Source organism: Merops nubicus, unplaced genomic scaffold (genome assembly GCF_000691845.1).
Source record: "Merops nubicus isolate BGI_N331 unplaced genomic scaffold, ASM69184v1 scaffold39620, whole genome shotgun sequence".
In the NCBI taxonomy this organism is placed as follows: Eukaryota; Metazoa; Chordata; class Aves; order Coraciiformes; family Meropidae; genus Merops; species Merops nubicus.
Window position 1 is genome coordinate 5430 of NW_008585552.1, and position 13913 is coordinate 19342.

The following is a 13913-nucleotide window of genomic DNA, read 5'->3' on the forward strand; positions in this document are numbered from 1 at the left end:
TCGCAGACAACGAGAAGGAAAGAATATTACCTCAGAAACTAAATTTAGAACTTTAGGGCGCCCTACCATCCATCATGATTTAATCCAATTACTCCCCGGAGGGGAAGGGCGCAGGAACGTTCAAACCTGGATTGCCCCCCAGGGAGGGGTGAAGGGTTCTGAACACAGCCAGGATTCAGAACTGCACCAGTCCTCTTCCTCTCCTCTGACCAGTCTTAAAAAGCAGGTATCTAACAATTTCAGGAACAAGTGTCCTTTGGACTAAACCTTAATTCTCAGTAAGAGGAAAGCAGATTAAAACCAGTAGGTATATACACACTAGCTGTATATTCACACACATTATGTAAAAGCAGCTTAAAATGCCCTTCTCACTTTGCAAGTCTATGAAATGTTCGTTGTCTTTCTGCAATCTGTTTCCTACAAGGCCCTCACTAGAAGAGGAATTCGCTGCCTTTTCTTTGAAGAAAAGATTTTTGCATGAATTTTTTTCTCCTTTTTTGGCTTTTTTTTTGTTGTTTGTTTGTTTTTTTCCTTTCTTTTCTTTTTTTTTTTAAACACACTGTCCTGATAGTGATTCTGTTTCACAGGAGACTGGCCAGGCTGGTGGTGGGTCCGTTCTGTGCCTGGAACTGTACAGGAGGTGGTCCATCTGTCCACTGAAAGATAACAAAGAGCATGAAAATCCTACAGCTGCTGCCAGAGGAGGGGGACCAGCAGCGAGGCCAGAGGGTGGAGCACTCACTACCTGGAGATAATTAAAGATTTCATCACAAAAAGTCATGTATCAGGTTTGAGTTTGTTCTGTGTGCGTGGGGCTCCCGTGCCTCCAATGGTCTCTTTCCAAGCTGCTCCACACTTCTCCCAAAAGGGAAGAAGATGTCAAGCTGACTGCATCTCCCCTTCCCAGGGGGACATTACTTCAGTCCAGGGCAGTAAATTATCTTATGCCCTTGCTGAGCTGCAGCTTAGGAAAAAAAAACTACTCTGTGGTTTTAAAACAGCGTTAAAAATAATTCTGACAGAAGGAAATCAATATTTGAAGTCCAAAAAGTTTCACCTTAAGACTACAGAGATATCCAGTGGTACATTAGCTGGAAATTCAGGCTGATAAGAAGTGGGGGAAAACCCCAACGATTTAGGAATGCTGAGGTCTCAGTAGAGACTGCTTCTAGGACCACACAACAGAGCTCTCCCCAGGACAAGGCAGACTGGATGATCTAAGCATTAAAATTAAACCTCAGAACATTGGAAGTGTCTTTCAAAAGCAAACTGTCACCACAAGGAGGTGGCAACGTGCTACAAAAGCCATTTAAAAAACCAAAACAAACCAAAACCAAATTTTGGTGTATGAAGAAAACAATTCTAGGAAGCAAAGACCTTCCCCACCAAGTAACCCTTCTAAAAGTGAGTTAATTAATCAGTCACACTTCCTTTTCCTATCAGTCCAGCTGAAACACTAGGAAGCAGGTTGAATTTTGGCAGCTCACTGAGAAGTGTGCACGGCAGAAGGAAGGAACAGTGCAGGAAAGCAAAGGAAGTTGTTGTTTTGCCTCCAAACAGCTCCCGAGTGCCTGCTGAAGATCTCTTACCGTGATTAGGTTGTGTTCTGGAAGACTGCACGCCTCGATGTGGTCCTGGAGGAGCTGCTGGGAGAAGTTCTGGTGCATCTGGGCCGCCTCGTGCGCGTCCATGGCGTTCCCACAGGCTTTGTTCAGGTCTGGAAGGGGAAGGCAGGGAGTGCTCACCCAGAAACACTCTCTGGACTCGTTTTCCAACACCCAGCTCTCTGCTCTGAAAACATCCTCCCTTCCATTTGAGGAGGGGATCTTTGCACCACCCAAACTGTATCCCTGCTGAGCCAAAACTCCTTTGAAGAGCAGCAGGAGCACGCAGGGAACCTGAGGCCCCCCCTTTTCCAACAGCATTGGCAGTGACTTGGCTGTATTTTAGTTTCCAGCTGTTACAGTGACATCACAGTAGCTGTGGAAGGAGGAAACAAACTCCTCACTGCAGCAGAAGCCCCTGAGCCGTTTGTGTTTCATCTGTTTAGTTCCCAGCCCCACCTAGTGGGAGCAGCACAGACTTGCTGGCTGCTCCATGCAGCTCCAGGATTCCACCACAGGTTTCAAAGGTCAAGCAACACTTTTTTTTTGGTGCAGATTCTTATTTTTGGGGGACTACAGACAACTGTGGCTTTGCATACAGCAAAAGCTGATCCTAGAGTCTTGTGTTGTGTGAGGTTTACTCCCAGGTATTAGCTCAGTCAGATTTAAGACTGGTAACCCACAAAGAATCACACAATTCCAGGTATAAATTACACAGTGGGGTGGGGGCTGAGGTGCTGCACTGAGGAACACGTGGTTGTTTTGTTGTTTATCTCAAAGAAAAGGTGCTTGGTGAGGAGTAATTAGTTCTACAAAGGAAGCCCTTAGGAGAAATCAAACTGAAAGTGCCTCTGAAAAAAAAAAATCAAACTGAAAGTTCCCAGGCTGGTGGGTGAGACTGGAGGAAGCAGCAGCTGAATTTGGGGTGGTTTCTTCTACCACAGACTCATCATTGTACCATGAGGACGTTTTGTGCAGGAACCACCCCTTGGGAATGAATGAGGGAAGTATTTCCATTGCCTGGAAGCAGTTTTAGAGCAGAGCAGAAGACAAGCCTGGCCCACAGCACTCAGCACAGAGCAGCCTGCTTACAGCAAACAACATTTATATCAAATTGAAGCTGCGGGGCAAGTTCTTGGAAAAAGGGCAGAGTTACTGCTTTATTTTCTAGTGAGAGCAAATCAATTGCAGTGTTAGTGCTGACGGTCTGCCAAGAAGCTAGTCAATATTTGAACAAAGCATCCTGGGGCTGTGTAAGTCAGATTAAACAATATTTATGTACGAGGGGATATAATAGTCTCTTATATTTATTAAAGCCCCTGCGCAGCAGCAAAGCTTAAGTGAAACTTAATCAAATGTTTACTGCAGTTGGAGCTGTGGTGGAAGGAGAGGGGAGCAGCAGGAGATGCTGCAGGGATTCCCCCCTGGAGCCCTTTCCACACCAGTTTGGTGTTTGTGTCAAAAATCCCCGTCCAATCCAGTGCTGCCCTGTACCAGCCACGCAGGGAGGCTGGAGCCTTCCACCCTCACCCCTCCAGATCCAGCTGGAGCACCCCACAGAGGTGCCAGAGCTGCAGAGCAGCACCTGGAAGAAGCACTCGTGCTCCCAGCAGGGTTCTGTGCCCCCAGGCAGCCCCTCGGCCGGCGCCCTCCCCACTGGGCAGCTTCTGATCCTGTCCCTGGAACTCACCTCTCAGCAGAGCCGAGGACCAGAGCTGCACAGACATGTCTGGGATCTTGCTTGCCAGCTGCATGGCAGGTACTACCATATTATTACTTTCCTGGGGAAGAACAGACAGCAAAATAAAACAGATTTATTTTCTGCCCTCCCTTGCAAGTACATTACGTAGAGGAGACGTATTTGTGACAAAAAAATATCTACTTTAATTACTGCCACGTTCCAGCTAACAAGGGGAAGTGCTTGATGGGACAACAAGCCAAATACATCACACCTAAACCTGCCTGAAATTCTGCTCACTCCTAGGAACTATGGTGTCTATGTTGTGGAAGATAACAGGAATATTTCACGTGCTCTGGAACATGGTGAAAATTAAGGAACTTGAACCCACAATCCCTTCCCACACAATCCAGTTGATGTTATTTATACAGCTCCTTTTTTTTTCCACGTGATTTCAGGCATTATAGAAACACAGACTTCTAGAACAGACTCCAAACACCACGGTATTATTAAACTGTTATTAAAGATCCAAATTACAGCTACAGAATTGTCAGTAAGCTGCCAACTTTTAGCAGCAACCCAATAAACAAGAGTTCTTAAGATTGATTTCACAAAAACTCCTGATTTTCTTTGGCAAACGACCAGTCAAACACTGACAGGGGCACAGCAGAGGTGAGGCCTTACCCTGTGATTCCCTAACACGTAGAATATGTGGCCCAGGAGGACGAGGGAACACGCTGTCAATCGATTCAAGTCTTCAGCATTCGACATTTTCAGCGTCTCTCGCAAAAATCGCCTGCCAGAAGAGAGCAAAAAGAGTGTTCTAAAAACTCTGCTGTCCCTCCAGTAGGTAAGAAACATCATTAAGAACTGAATTCATCCAACTGGCAAATATTAGCACTCGGGAATAAATGTTTGACCTTAAATAAAGCACTTGATTCCCAACCCTCAACTTTCGTTCACAAAAAAATCGCAGAATTGCCTTGGTGGGAAGAGACATTTCAGCTCCAGCCACCCCCCAGCCCTGCCAGGTCCCCACTGCCCCGTGTCCCTCACCCCACATCTCCACAGCTTGGGAACCCCTCCAGGGGTGGGGACTCCACCACTGCCCTGGGCAGCCTGGCACAGCCCTGGGCAACCCTCCAGGGCAAGAAATTGTTCCTCAGGGGCAACCTCAACCTCCCCTGGGGCAACTTGAGGCTGTTTCCTCTTGTCCTGTCCCTTGTTCCTTGGGAGCAGAGCCCGACTCCCCCCTGGCTCCAGGCTCCTGTCAGGAGCTGTGCAGAGCCAGAAGGTCTCCCCTGAGCCTCCTTTGCTCCAGGCTCAGCACCCCCAGCTCCCTCAGCTGCTCCTCCCCACACTTGGGCTCTAGACCCTTCCCCAGCAGCTCCGTTGCCCTTCTCTGGCCACGCTCCAAAACAACTACAAGAGGCAGCCCCTCTGAAAACCTTTTGTTTCAAACGTACTGCTGCAGACACCACACAAATATCATTCCCAGCATTCAGAACTCAAGAGATCTAAACCAGCTTCCTGGTGCTTCCCCCAAGTAAGGCAGAAGGCTGACAGAGCCCATGGGGAGAAGAACCAGCAGGTTTCAAAGCAAGACCTCAGGGTGTTCATTTTTCTCTTAAAAAGCTTCATTTAGTTTCTCCTTCTTCCCCCTTCAGTGTCACCCTCCACACACACTGATTTATACTCACTTTGCCTCATTGTATCTTCCTTGAAAGAAGGAGAACAGGCCTCGGATGTAGAAGGCGGCTGCTCGAAGACAGTGAGAGCTAGGGACAAAGCAAGGCACTGAGAGCCAGGCACTGTGCTCACAGACAGATTTTCTAGGGAATTTGGCTAATAATCAACTCTCCAAACAAAATATTATCATTTAATCTATGGTCAGAACTTGTGCTTTGAAAAGAAGTTGATTATTTTGTTTTCTTTTTAAACAAAAAAAAAAAGCCCGCTGCAAATCCAGCGTTACCAACCCCAGCAGCACAGGGAGAGAGTCTGGAATTCTCACCTCACAGGGAAATTATGGTCTGGATTTATCCTTTCCAATAAGCTGTAAAGCTAGAAAGTGGGAGGGGAAAAGAAAGATGATCAGTTTTTCTCACAGAGGCTGACAGTACAGACAGCAAGTGTTTTTATAGGACATCAAGCTGGTGCAAGTCACCACAAACACTCCAGTTTATACTCAGAGCACAGCACAAACCTTCCAACATTAGTTTTCATGCCAAATTTGTTTCTAAAAATCAAGTTTTATATAAGTTCTCAGGCTTTACAGACTATTTCCTCAGAAAACCTTCAGCTGTCGTAGCTGAGCTGTCCAAGACTCAAGCAAATGCTGTATCAGATTTGCTATTTAAGTCCACCCAGAAATCAACTCAGCAGGACCAAAAGCAGCCTAATTATGATTTTAGCTCTCTTAGTTTGTTAACAATACACCGTGTGCTTGGTGAGAAAAGTTCATTTACAGCCTCTTCACAAGAAACCTGGAAGGAGGTCTCTGAAAAGCTGCTACTGAGGGGTCAGACATGCAGCTGAATTTTCACATTAACATGGCTTCAGGTACACTGCTGAAGCAAAATCCACACCCACGTGCACACACCTATTTCTGAGTGTTTAGTTAAACCCTGCCAGGTTTTATATAACACCCCAAAATGTAATTTATGCACTAAAAGGTATAAAAAAAACCCCCACCCAAACCATTTTTACACCAAACCTAGCGAGTTTTATGTAACAAAACCCCTGAACAGATGGAAACTGAAGCGAGCAGGTTGAGTGAGTCAAGATGAGAGTCAGCCACACACTTTGCTTTGAGAAGTTGTTTTTCTCCAAGAAAATCCTGACTTTGAGTGCCCTCAGGAGCCAGCTTACCTCCTGGTGCCGGTTGCCTTCCCTGATGTACACGCTGGCTAAGTTTGTCACAATAAATGCCCACAGCTCTTGATGTGTGGTGAGCTAAAACACACAAGGCACCAACAGCACTGTCAAATACTTCAGCATCTAACCCAGAATGTGCTCACCCCTCACCCAACACAGCTCTAGTGCCTGATATTTTGTTGTTCATAAATCCTCCCCATCTGAATTGTGAGCAACACACCAAAAATAATTAACTAGAGCAATTAATACAGAAGATCTCTGGATTTCCCCTCCAACCTCAAACCATCCAGTGACACACAACTGCACCAAGCCCTTTTTCCACCCTGAACATCCACAGCTGGTAAGTTTGGGATGAAAATCTTACCCTCAGTGCTGTAGTAAATTGTGCTTCTGCATTGTCCATGCAATTAACAGAAATGCAGTAGAGCCCCTGTGGAAGACAGGAGAGATCTAAGTGATGGATAATATGATGATCACAATCTAAGTGATGGATAATGATTAGCACAAGCTGAGAATGCAAAGAAAGGTGTGCACAGAACCACAGAAATCTCAGGGTATTGGCTGCAGGAAAGGTCACCAGCAAGTCTTAGTTTTGAGTGGCTCTGGGAAACACAAGCAATCTCTCCACAAAGTCCTTTCAAATAGTGTGTTCCTGTAAAAACACCCCATTGATCTGTGAAAACCCCTCTGAACTTCTCCTAAACCAGCAACACTACACAAATCCTTCCCCTCAGTTCCCACAACATGCTGTCTCAACGTGTGCAGGAGAGATCTCATGGGTTTACCTTGCACTGTATGATCACACTACACATCACTTATTCTAAAACTGGATTTTCTGAGGGGCTAACACAACACTGGGTGTGAGTCTCCTGCTGTCTGCCTCACCAGCAGCTGTCAGTGAGGAGGAGTCTTGGGCAGGGTCTCCCAAAGAGCCAGGAGTTTACTGCTCCTCCCAGACACTTACTAAGAGAGTGTGCAGCTGGGCAGCGTGGTTGGAGAACAGCCTGGGAGACTGCTGGCAGAGCTGGCAGACTTGGGAGATCTGTTAGAGGAAAGAAAGAAAGGTTTTAAGGTCCTTTTTCTCCATTTCATTTTACTCTCTGAACCCATCCACTCGCACCAGCCACATCCCAGGGATGGGTCCAGGAATCCCAAGTCAGCTGCTGGGCAGAAGCAGAGGCTGGACTTGCCTCAAGCCAAGGCCCAGGCTGCTCCTGCTCCACACACACATGCTCCTCCCACACAGACTGGCTTTGAATTATTTGCTTTGCAGCAGCTCCACCATATGGTGGCACCACCTGCAAACCCAGCCACAGATCTCCTCTGACACGCTGAAGAATTTGAGCTGGCTCCCCACAGAAAAGCTGGAATCCAAATCTTCCACAGGGCACGTGCCTGTGATGAGTTTCAGGAGCCAGAACCTCCTCTCCCCCTGCCCCACCAGGCTGACAGCAGAGCTTGGGAGGATACAACAGTATGGACTGTGAGTAGGGGATGGGGAAAGAGCATTTAAAAAAGAATGAGAAGTGGAAAAAAAAGCACAGTTCTGTCATTAAATAACATTGTCTCTCTCTTTCTTAAATAACATTCTCTCTCTTCCTGAAAAAACACTGCTTCTCTCTTCCTTACCCCAAACTATGCAAGAGAAGGAAAGGAGAGAAAGGCAGGAAACCTTAAAAACTGAGAAATACTTGGAAGTATATACTTGGAAATACAAGACAGGAACACTAAGATGAAGGGGGAAGAGTCACTCTCATGAATCTGAGGGAGAGGGAAAAAAGGCTCCAGAGCCAGACTGCAGCTACAGCCTGGAAAGGGTCAGCTGTAGCCACCACTGCTGACTCCCTGAGCTACTCCAAAGCATTCCTAATTTAAATATTTAGAGGAGGCTAATTCCACAGCTTCAGCATTGCAGTATCCTGAGCACTGTGAGCCTACCTCTGTCAGTAGTTGAGTGCTGCTGGAATCCCCATCTGAGCCCAAGTACCTCCCTCCCTCAGCCAGGAAAATCCCAACTTTTAAAGCTCTCACTACACACACCCCCAAGCAGGGACAGGATGAAACCCCCCCAGTTTTACCTCCTGCAGTGCTGTGGCTTTGTGCCCCGTGACAAGTCGACACATGATGATGTGTTCCAACAAAATAACTTGGAATGATGACAAGATAGGACTGCAGTCCAGCACTGCAAGGGAACACAAGTCTGTCAGCCAGTGAAGAGAAGACAATGTTCACACCCTGAGCAGGCAGCCTCACCTGCACCCACCCAGCACCCCCAGCTGCAGGGGGGTCAGCACAAAAATAACCCCACCAAAATCATGATGTTTAAACTGTCAGGAGTGGGGTTCTGAGCACCAGGTATGGAAAACACACTTGGTTTAGAGAATCAGAAGCATGGGTAAGCAAATCTAGGGATAATTAGAAAAGCAACAGGAAAACACAGGTATTTACAGCCCCATTTACTGAATAAAAGACCCCATAAATAGAATAAAAAAACAGAACTTGATTTCTACATTGAAGTAACTGTTCACTGTTAGAACAAAGCAAAATTCTTAGAAGCAGCCAAATCAGACTGGCAGCAGGTTGTCCCAGCAAGCTAAGGAAGAGCACTGGGCTTTTCATTTCAATTAGCAACAAGTAACAGAATCTTGCAGCATCAGCTCAGAACAATCCTCATCCTTACTTTTTAGCTTCTCTAGCTGCATGAGTGCTTTGTCTGTGTACTTCTGAGCCTTCTCCAGGTACCCTGCTTGCATGGAATGCATCACTGTCACCTGCCAGAGAGCACAGGGAAGGTCACAAAGGTGATCTCTGCAAGGAAAAGTCTGAGAGTTCACACAGCTCTTCAACTCCCAGGGTTTCAAATGAACTTTGACATTATTCAGGAGCATAATAAGTCAGGAAGCAGGGTAATTAGTTTCAGGAATTTGAAGTCAAGAGTGTGGCTCTGTTGGTAGAAACGAGCCAAGGCTGCTCCACTTTGCATGAGTGAATTTGATTCTGTTTGGCTTAATAAAGTTCCATTCCAGCTTCCAGGCTTCTTGCACAGTCTCTTCAGAGGCTGCCACCACTGCAAGCAGTGACTGCACAGATGCTGTGGCAGAATTAAACAGCCCATGTAACACAAAGCAGCATCTGGGCTGCAGAACGATCCATCGCCGCTGCCTCCCAGTCATTTTTTTTACCCCTTCCTCATTAATTAGCAACACAGAGTAAGCAAAAAATGCTCACCAAGTAGACGAGCACACACATGTGCTCCTTGGGCAGCCAGTGGAAGAGATCAGCAGGGTTGCTGGGCAGGATCTCATCGTCGTGCAGGGTGGAGATGGTCTGGATGCACTGCTGCAGCTGCTTCAGGCACGGCTTCACGCTCTTCACCTGCCGAGCAGCACCCCCTCAGACAGAGCTGCTGCAACCCACGTGCCCCAGCAGGGACTGGGGAGGGGAAAACTTGCCAGGCAAGACATAACCCCCACGTTCAGGATGTTCTTTCAGGCCTAAATCACAGCACCAGCACGGTGGAAGAGCGACTGCTGGCAGGGTGAACAACAGGCAGCCCTCTGGGGCTGCACAGACACTCCAAATGGTTCTGAAAACCCTACACAGCACCTGTTGTCTCCACCAACAGAGGGAAGCAGGACTGGCTGCCTTGGCTACAAGCAAATCACAACCTCTCCTTGGGGAAGGAGAAATGAATATCACTTCTGCACCCCTCCCTTCACTTGTGATTGAAATCTATAGAAATTAAGCTTTGTTAACAAAAAACGTGGTGCAGCAAGAAAAAATCCCCCCCATGTGGTAATGAGCTACTTTTGCAGCAGCTTCCCCAGTTCTGAGGGGGGAAGAGCAAGCAGCAGGAGGGGCACATACCTGCCCAGCATCCAGGTAGTGCGTGACCTGCAGGACTAAGAAGAAGACCCTTAAGGACTCCTTCTGGATGGGGTTTCCTTGCCAGTTTTCAACTATCTGCCCGCAGAGAGTGAGGAGAGGGTGCACCTCCTGCAGCTTCCTTTCCATCAGCAGGAGCTGGAATGTAAAAATCAATTCATTATTTCCCTCCCAACCAGTTTAAACACTCAGAGAAGCACAGCCAAGCCCCAGGAACATCCAGCTGCTTCACACAAGACTGCAGAGCACCAGCCTTCCCACAGGACAGGAGTTTCCTGCCCTAACTACAAGGGCTCCAGTGACAATTTGCAGTTCTCCTTTTCCCCTTCCAGAAAGTTTTGTCATCATTAATAAAGGAGAAAAGAAAAGAGGCAAAACTATTCACAAGGATTTCACAGAGATCCTGCACACTTAAGGCTTTTCCCAGATCTATTTTAATCCTGTGCTTGCTGCCATGAACTATAAAAATATATATAAAGCACAGATAAACATGCAAGATGCCTTAAAACAAAGAGCCTGTGTTCAGGCAGGTGACAATTGCTCTTAATATTCATTATATTAGTTAAGTAATTAGTTTAAGAACACATCCAACTTACCATCCCCTTGCTTAGCAGAAACAGTGCTCTGAAATGGAACAAAATCATGTCATTATCAAAAAAAAGTTACCCAAATAATTGTATACATAAAGCCAGAGAAAAAAAGATAAATCCACTGTTCTCCCCCTTAGAGGAGAGACAAGAGAATATCAAGGAACCTGCCACAGAAAGCACATTTAAAACCCAGACAAAACAATCACAGCCCCAGGAATCAAAATCCCAACCCTCAGGTTTGTGGATGTTTTTTGGACAGTCCCAGTTACAACAGTTTCTATGGCCAAATCAGGCTCCTGGAAAAACTTTTGCTGATAAAAAGAACAAACCCAGTTCAGTTTGAAAGGATCCTGAGGGTCTTAGTGGATATTAATGGTTTTAACAAAAAAAAGAAAGGGAAGAGCTGCAGAAACTCTCAGAAATCCTGGTTTGCCTTTGAAACCCAGGCAGCAATCACACCTCTAAACAAAACCAGAATATCTCCCAATAAAAAGGAGAGGAAAACACAATATTTCCTGGGGGAAAGGAAAAAAGTCCAGGAGGGACTCACCTGGTGTACTCTGATCCTACCACCCGAGCATATTCTGCTCCAACTCCCAGGAGGTCACATGCAGATACTAAATCTTTTTCAAGTGTATGTAGTTGCTGAAATGAAAAAAAATAAACCCACAAGAGATCAGCATTTTCTTTGTGAAGCTTAGTAACAACTCTTAAAAGTGTCATTCCTCCTGTGCTTTGCAGCTGAGAGGTGCTGAACTGCTCCTTGTTAAATGTATCACCTGATTTTAGACCCATTTTCCAGGAACTCTTTGCATTCTGAATAAAAAAAAAAAGCCTGTGATGTTCCAAAGTGCCTCAGCCCAGTTTCAACCCATGGGAAGCTGTTGTGTGTCCCAGGCAGATCAGACCCCAACAGCTCCCACAGCACCATGGATCATGGCACTGGAGCAACAGAGCAGGAGAAGGTGACAGGGAGGGGGTGAGGCCACTGCCTGAGCACCTCTCACTCCCTCCTGTACTTCTGTACCTCCTCCAGACTGGGGCAGAATGAAGAGTGGGCACCACAGCACCAGCACAGAGGCCTCTGCAGGAGGCAAAAGCCAGAAAGGAAAAGCCCCACTGGAGAGAAATCAGCCAAGAACATCAGGCTTGGGGGAATGATCCTGTTTGGAGGGAGGGCACTGAGGAAAAATGCTTAAGCTCCTTCTGAGTACTCAGGCATTAACTCCTTGCAGAGTCAACATTTGTCCTCCAATCAATAGGGGAGTGAGGGCCTCAGTTCCCCCCCAAAACCACACACAGCTCAGCAGCCCTCTGCAAACCAAGCTGGGCTGCTTGCTTAAGCTCCTCAGGAAGGGGGAAGAGACAAGGACAGGTGACTGTTGAGAGAGTCTTCAAAGATAAAATTGCTTCCTGGCCAGCTCTGTGCTGCAGAGCACCTGTAAAGAGCAGCTCACTCCCTCAGCTCTCCAGTTAAACACCTCCAGGCTCTGTAGGAGCAGAGAAAAGGCACAACCTGGAAAAACTGGGAGAGTTCTTCAGCCAGAATCTGCTCTTCCCACCCAGCAGTTAACTTTGCAGATATGCTCCTTGGCCTAACTGAGGGAAATCACTTTGAGAATAGTGACAGATTGGAACCAACATTAAAGGCTTCAAACCCCAAGGTGCAGCAGCTGGTTGCCAGAAGCACAGAGGGGGCTGAAGCCACTCTCAGGGCATATCACAGAGCAGGAGGGGTAATATTACTTGGAGGTCTTTGCACCAACTGCTTCTCCCACCCCAATCCTGCTCTGTGTCCTAATGAGGTTGAAAATGGTCAAATGAATGCTCCAGGTTGGCAAACTCCAAGGCCAGCAGGCTCTGGGAGAGCATCTGCCCTTCCTGCTGGCCACAGGGTGCTCCTCATTCTGCTCTGTCTCTACAGCTGGGTGTCACCAGAGCCCACAGAATGCTCCTTGCTGCCTTCCTCCCTGAGAAGAGCACCTCAAGCCAACCTGTAGCCTACCAAAGCCATGAACTTCTCTTGTTTCTCCATTAACAGCAACGATGGAGGGGGGGAACAAACCCAAACCCAACACAAACCAGCACCCAAGCTCTTTTTAAGAAGAACACAGCCATTCCCCAGCCCTTTTTTCCCCATCAGTGCCACAGGAGAACACAGTTCTCAAGACAAATCACTTACTGCAAGCTGAAAAAGCAATCGACAGTGCCAGTAGGGGGTCTGCTGGGAGATCTGGATGGCTTTACGGAGCAGAGGCTTTGCTGTATCCACTGAATTCTGAAACAGAAACGTGCACCCTGGTCACAGAACAACAACAGGCTGCTGGGAGCCTCAGCCCCCCCAGCAACAGCTCTGGGGAACTCGCTGGGTCCTGTGCTGAGCCCCCCCTGAAGTCTCACAGGTCTTAAAGCAGGGCAGGCAAGGAGAGCAAGTGTTTAACAGGCATCTACACTTGAGCTAAAGCCTGCCCAAAATTATCAACCCCCCACGCCACCCTTTTGTTCTGCAGGGGAGAGAAAGGGAAACGTTTGCTTGGGGGAATGTAAAGGCCAGTTAAGGCTTTTCCAGAGAAAAAGAGTAAAAATAGCTTGAGAACACAACAAAAGCCTGAGGAAAACCATCTACTTCCCTCCCACCCCTCAAATTAGCTTCTCTTTGTCTAAATCAGGCAAAGAAAAACTGTGGCCAAGTAAACTTCCCTTTGCTGGGGAAGATCCCCATCACAATTCCAGCAGCAACTTCCACGACACCAAAGAAGCTTTTCAGGCTTTCCCTTCAATGCTCAACATTTACCTCCCAGCTGGCTTCTAAAAATGCCTAAATCCTGCTGTTAACAGCACTGTACTGCACCAAGACCAAAGCCCTGCAGCCCCAGGGCAACAACAGCTCCCGAGGCAGTGGCAGCACACTCACCTCCTGACAATACAGCTCGGACAGGAGGCTGGCTGCCTCGAACTTAACGTCTTCAAACTGAGGAATCTAGCAGCAGCAGTTAAGTAAACCCCAAACACACTCTGGAAAACAGCAACAACCCCACGTCCAAAGCCCTTAACGGGGCCATAGGTGTTAGGAAAGCAGCCCCCAACCATGGAAGTAGATGAAAAACACCGATTAAATCCCCAACCCCAGGGCCAGGCTGGCTCCGTGGAGGTGGTCTGTCATCAGAGCCCCGGCCGCAGGGGCGAGGGGGCCGGGAAGCAACGCTCCTCACCCGGCTGCCCAGGAAAAGGATACTTGCTGGGATATCAACCACTGCAAGAGAAGACAGCGGGTTAGTC

At 47.4% G+C, this 13913-nt stretch overlaps 1 protein-coding gene across 1 annotated transcript; it reads right to left on the reverse strand.

The window, feature by feature from the left end:
• Window positions 1-493: 493 nt before the first annotated feature.
• On the reverse strand, window positions 494-13881 carry MAU2 (MAU2 sister chromatid cohesion factor; the record flags this gene model as incomplete). Its single annotated transcript, XM_008947846.1, has 18 exons — window positions 494-656; window positions 1590-1717; window positions 3295-3385; window positions 3967-4078; window positions 4983-5060; window positions 5297-5346; window positions 6154-6237; window positions 6524-6589; window positions 7124-7201; window positions 8238-8341; window positions 8840-8930; window positions 9388-9534; window positions 10027-10182; window positions 10641-10668; window positions 11185-11279; window positions 12817-12912; window positions 13549-13614; window positions 13870-13881. Coding segments are annotated over 18 exons (1557 nt in total), but the record flags the coding sequence as incomplete, so codon positions are not given.
• Between the last annotated feature and the right edge of the window lie 32 nt (window positions 13882-13913).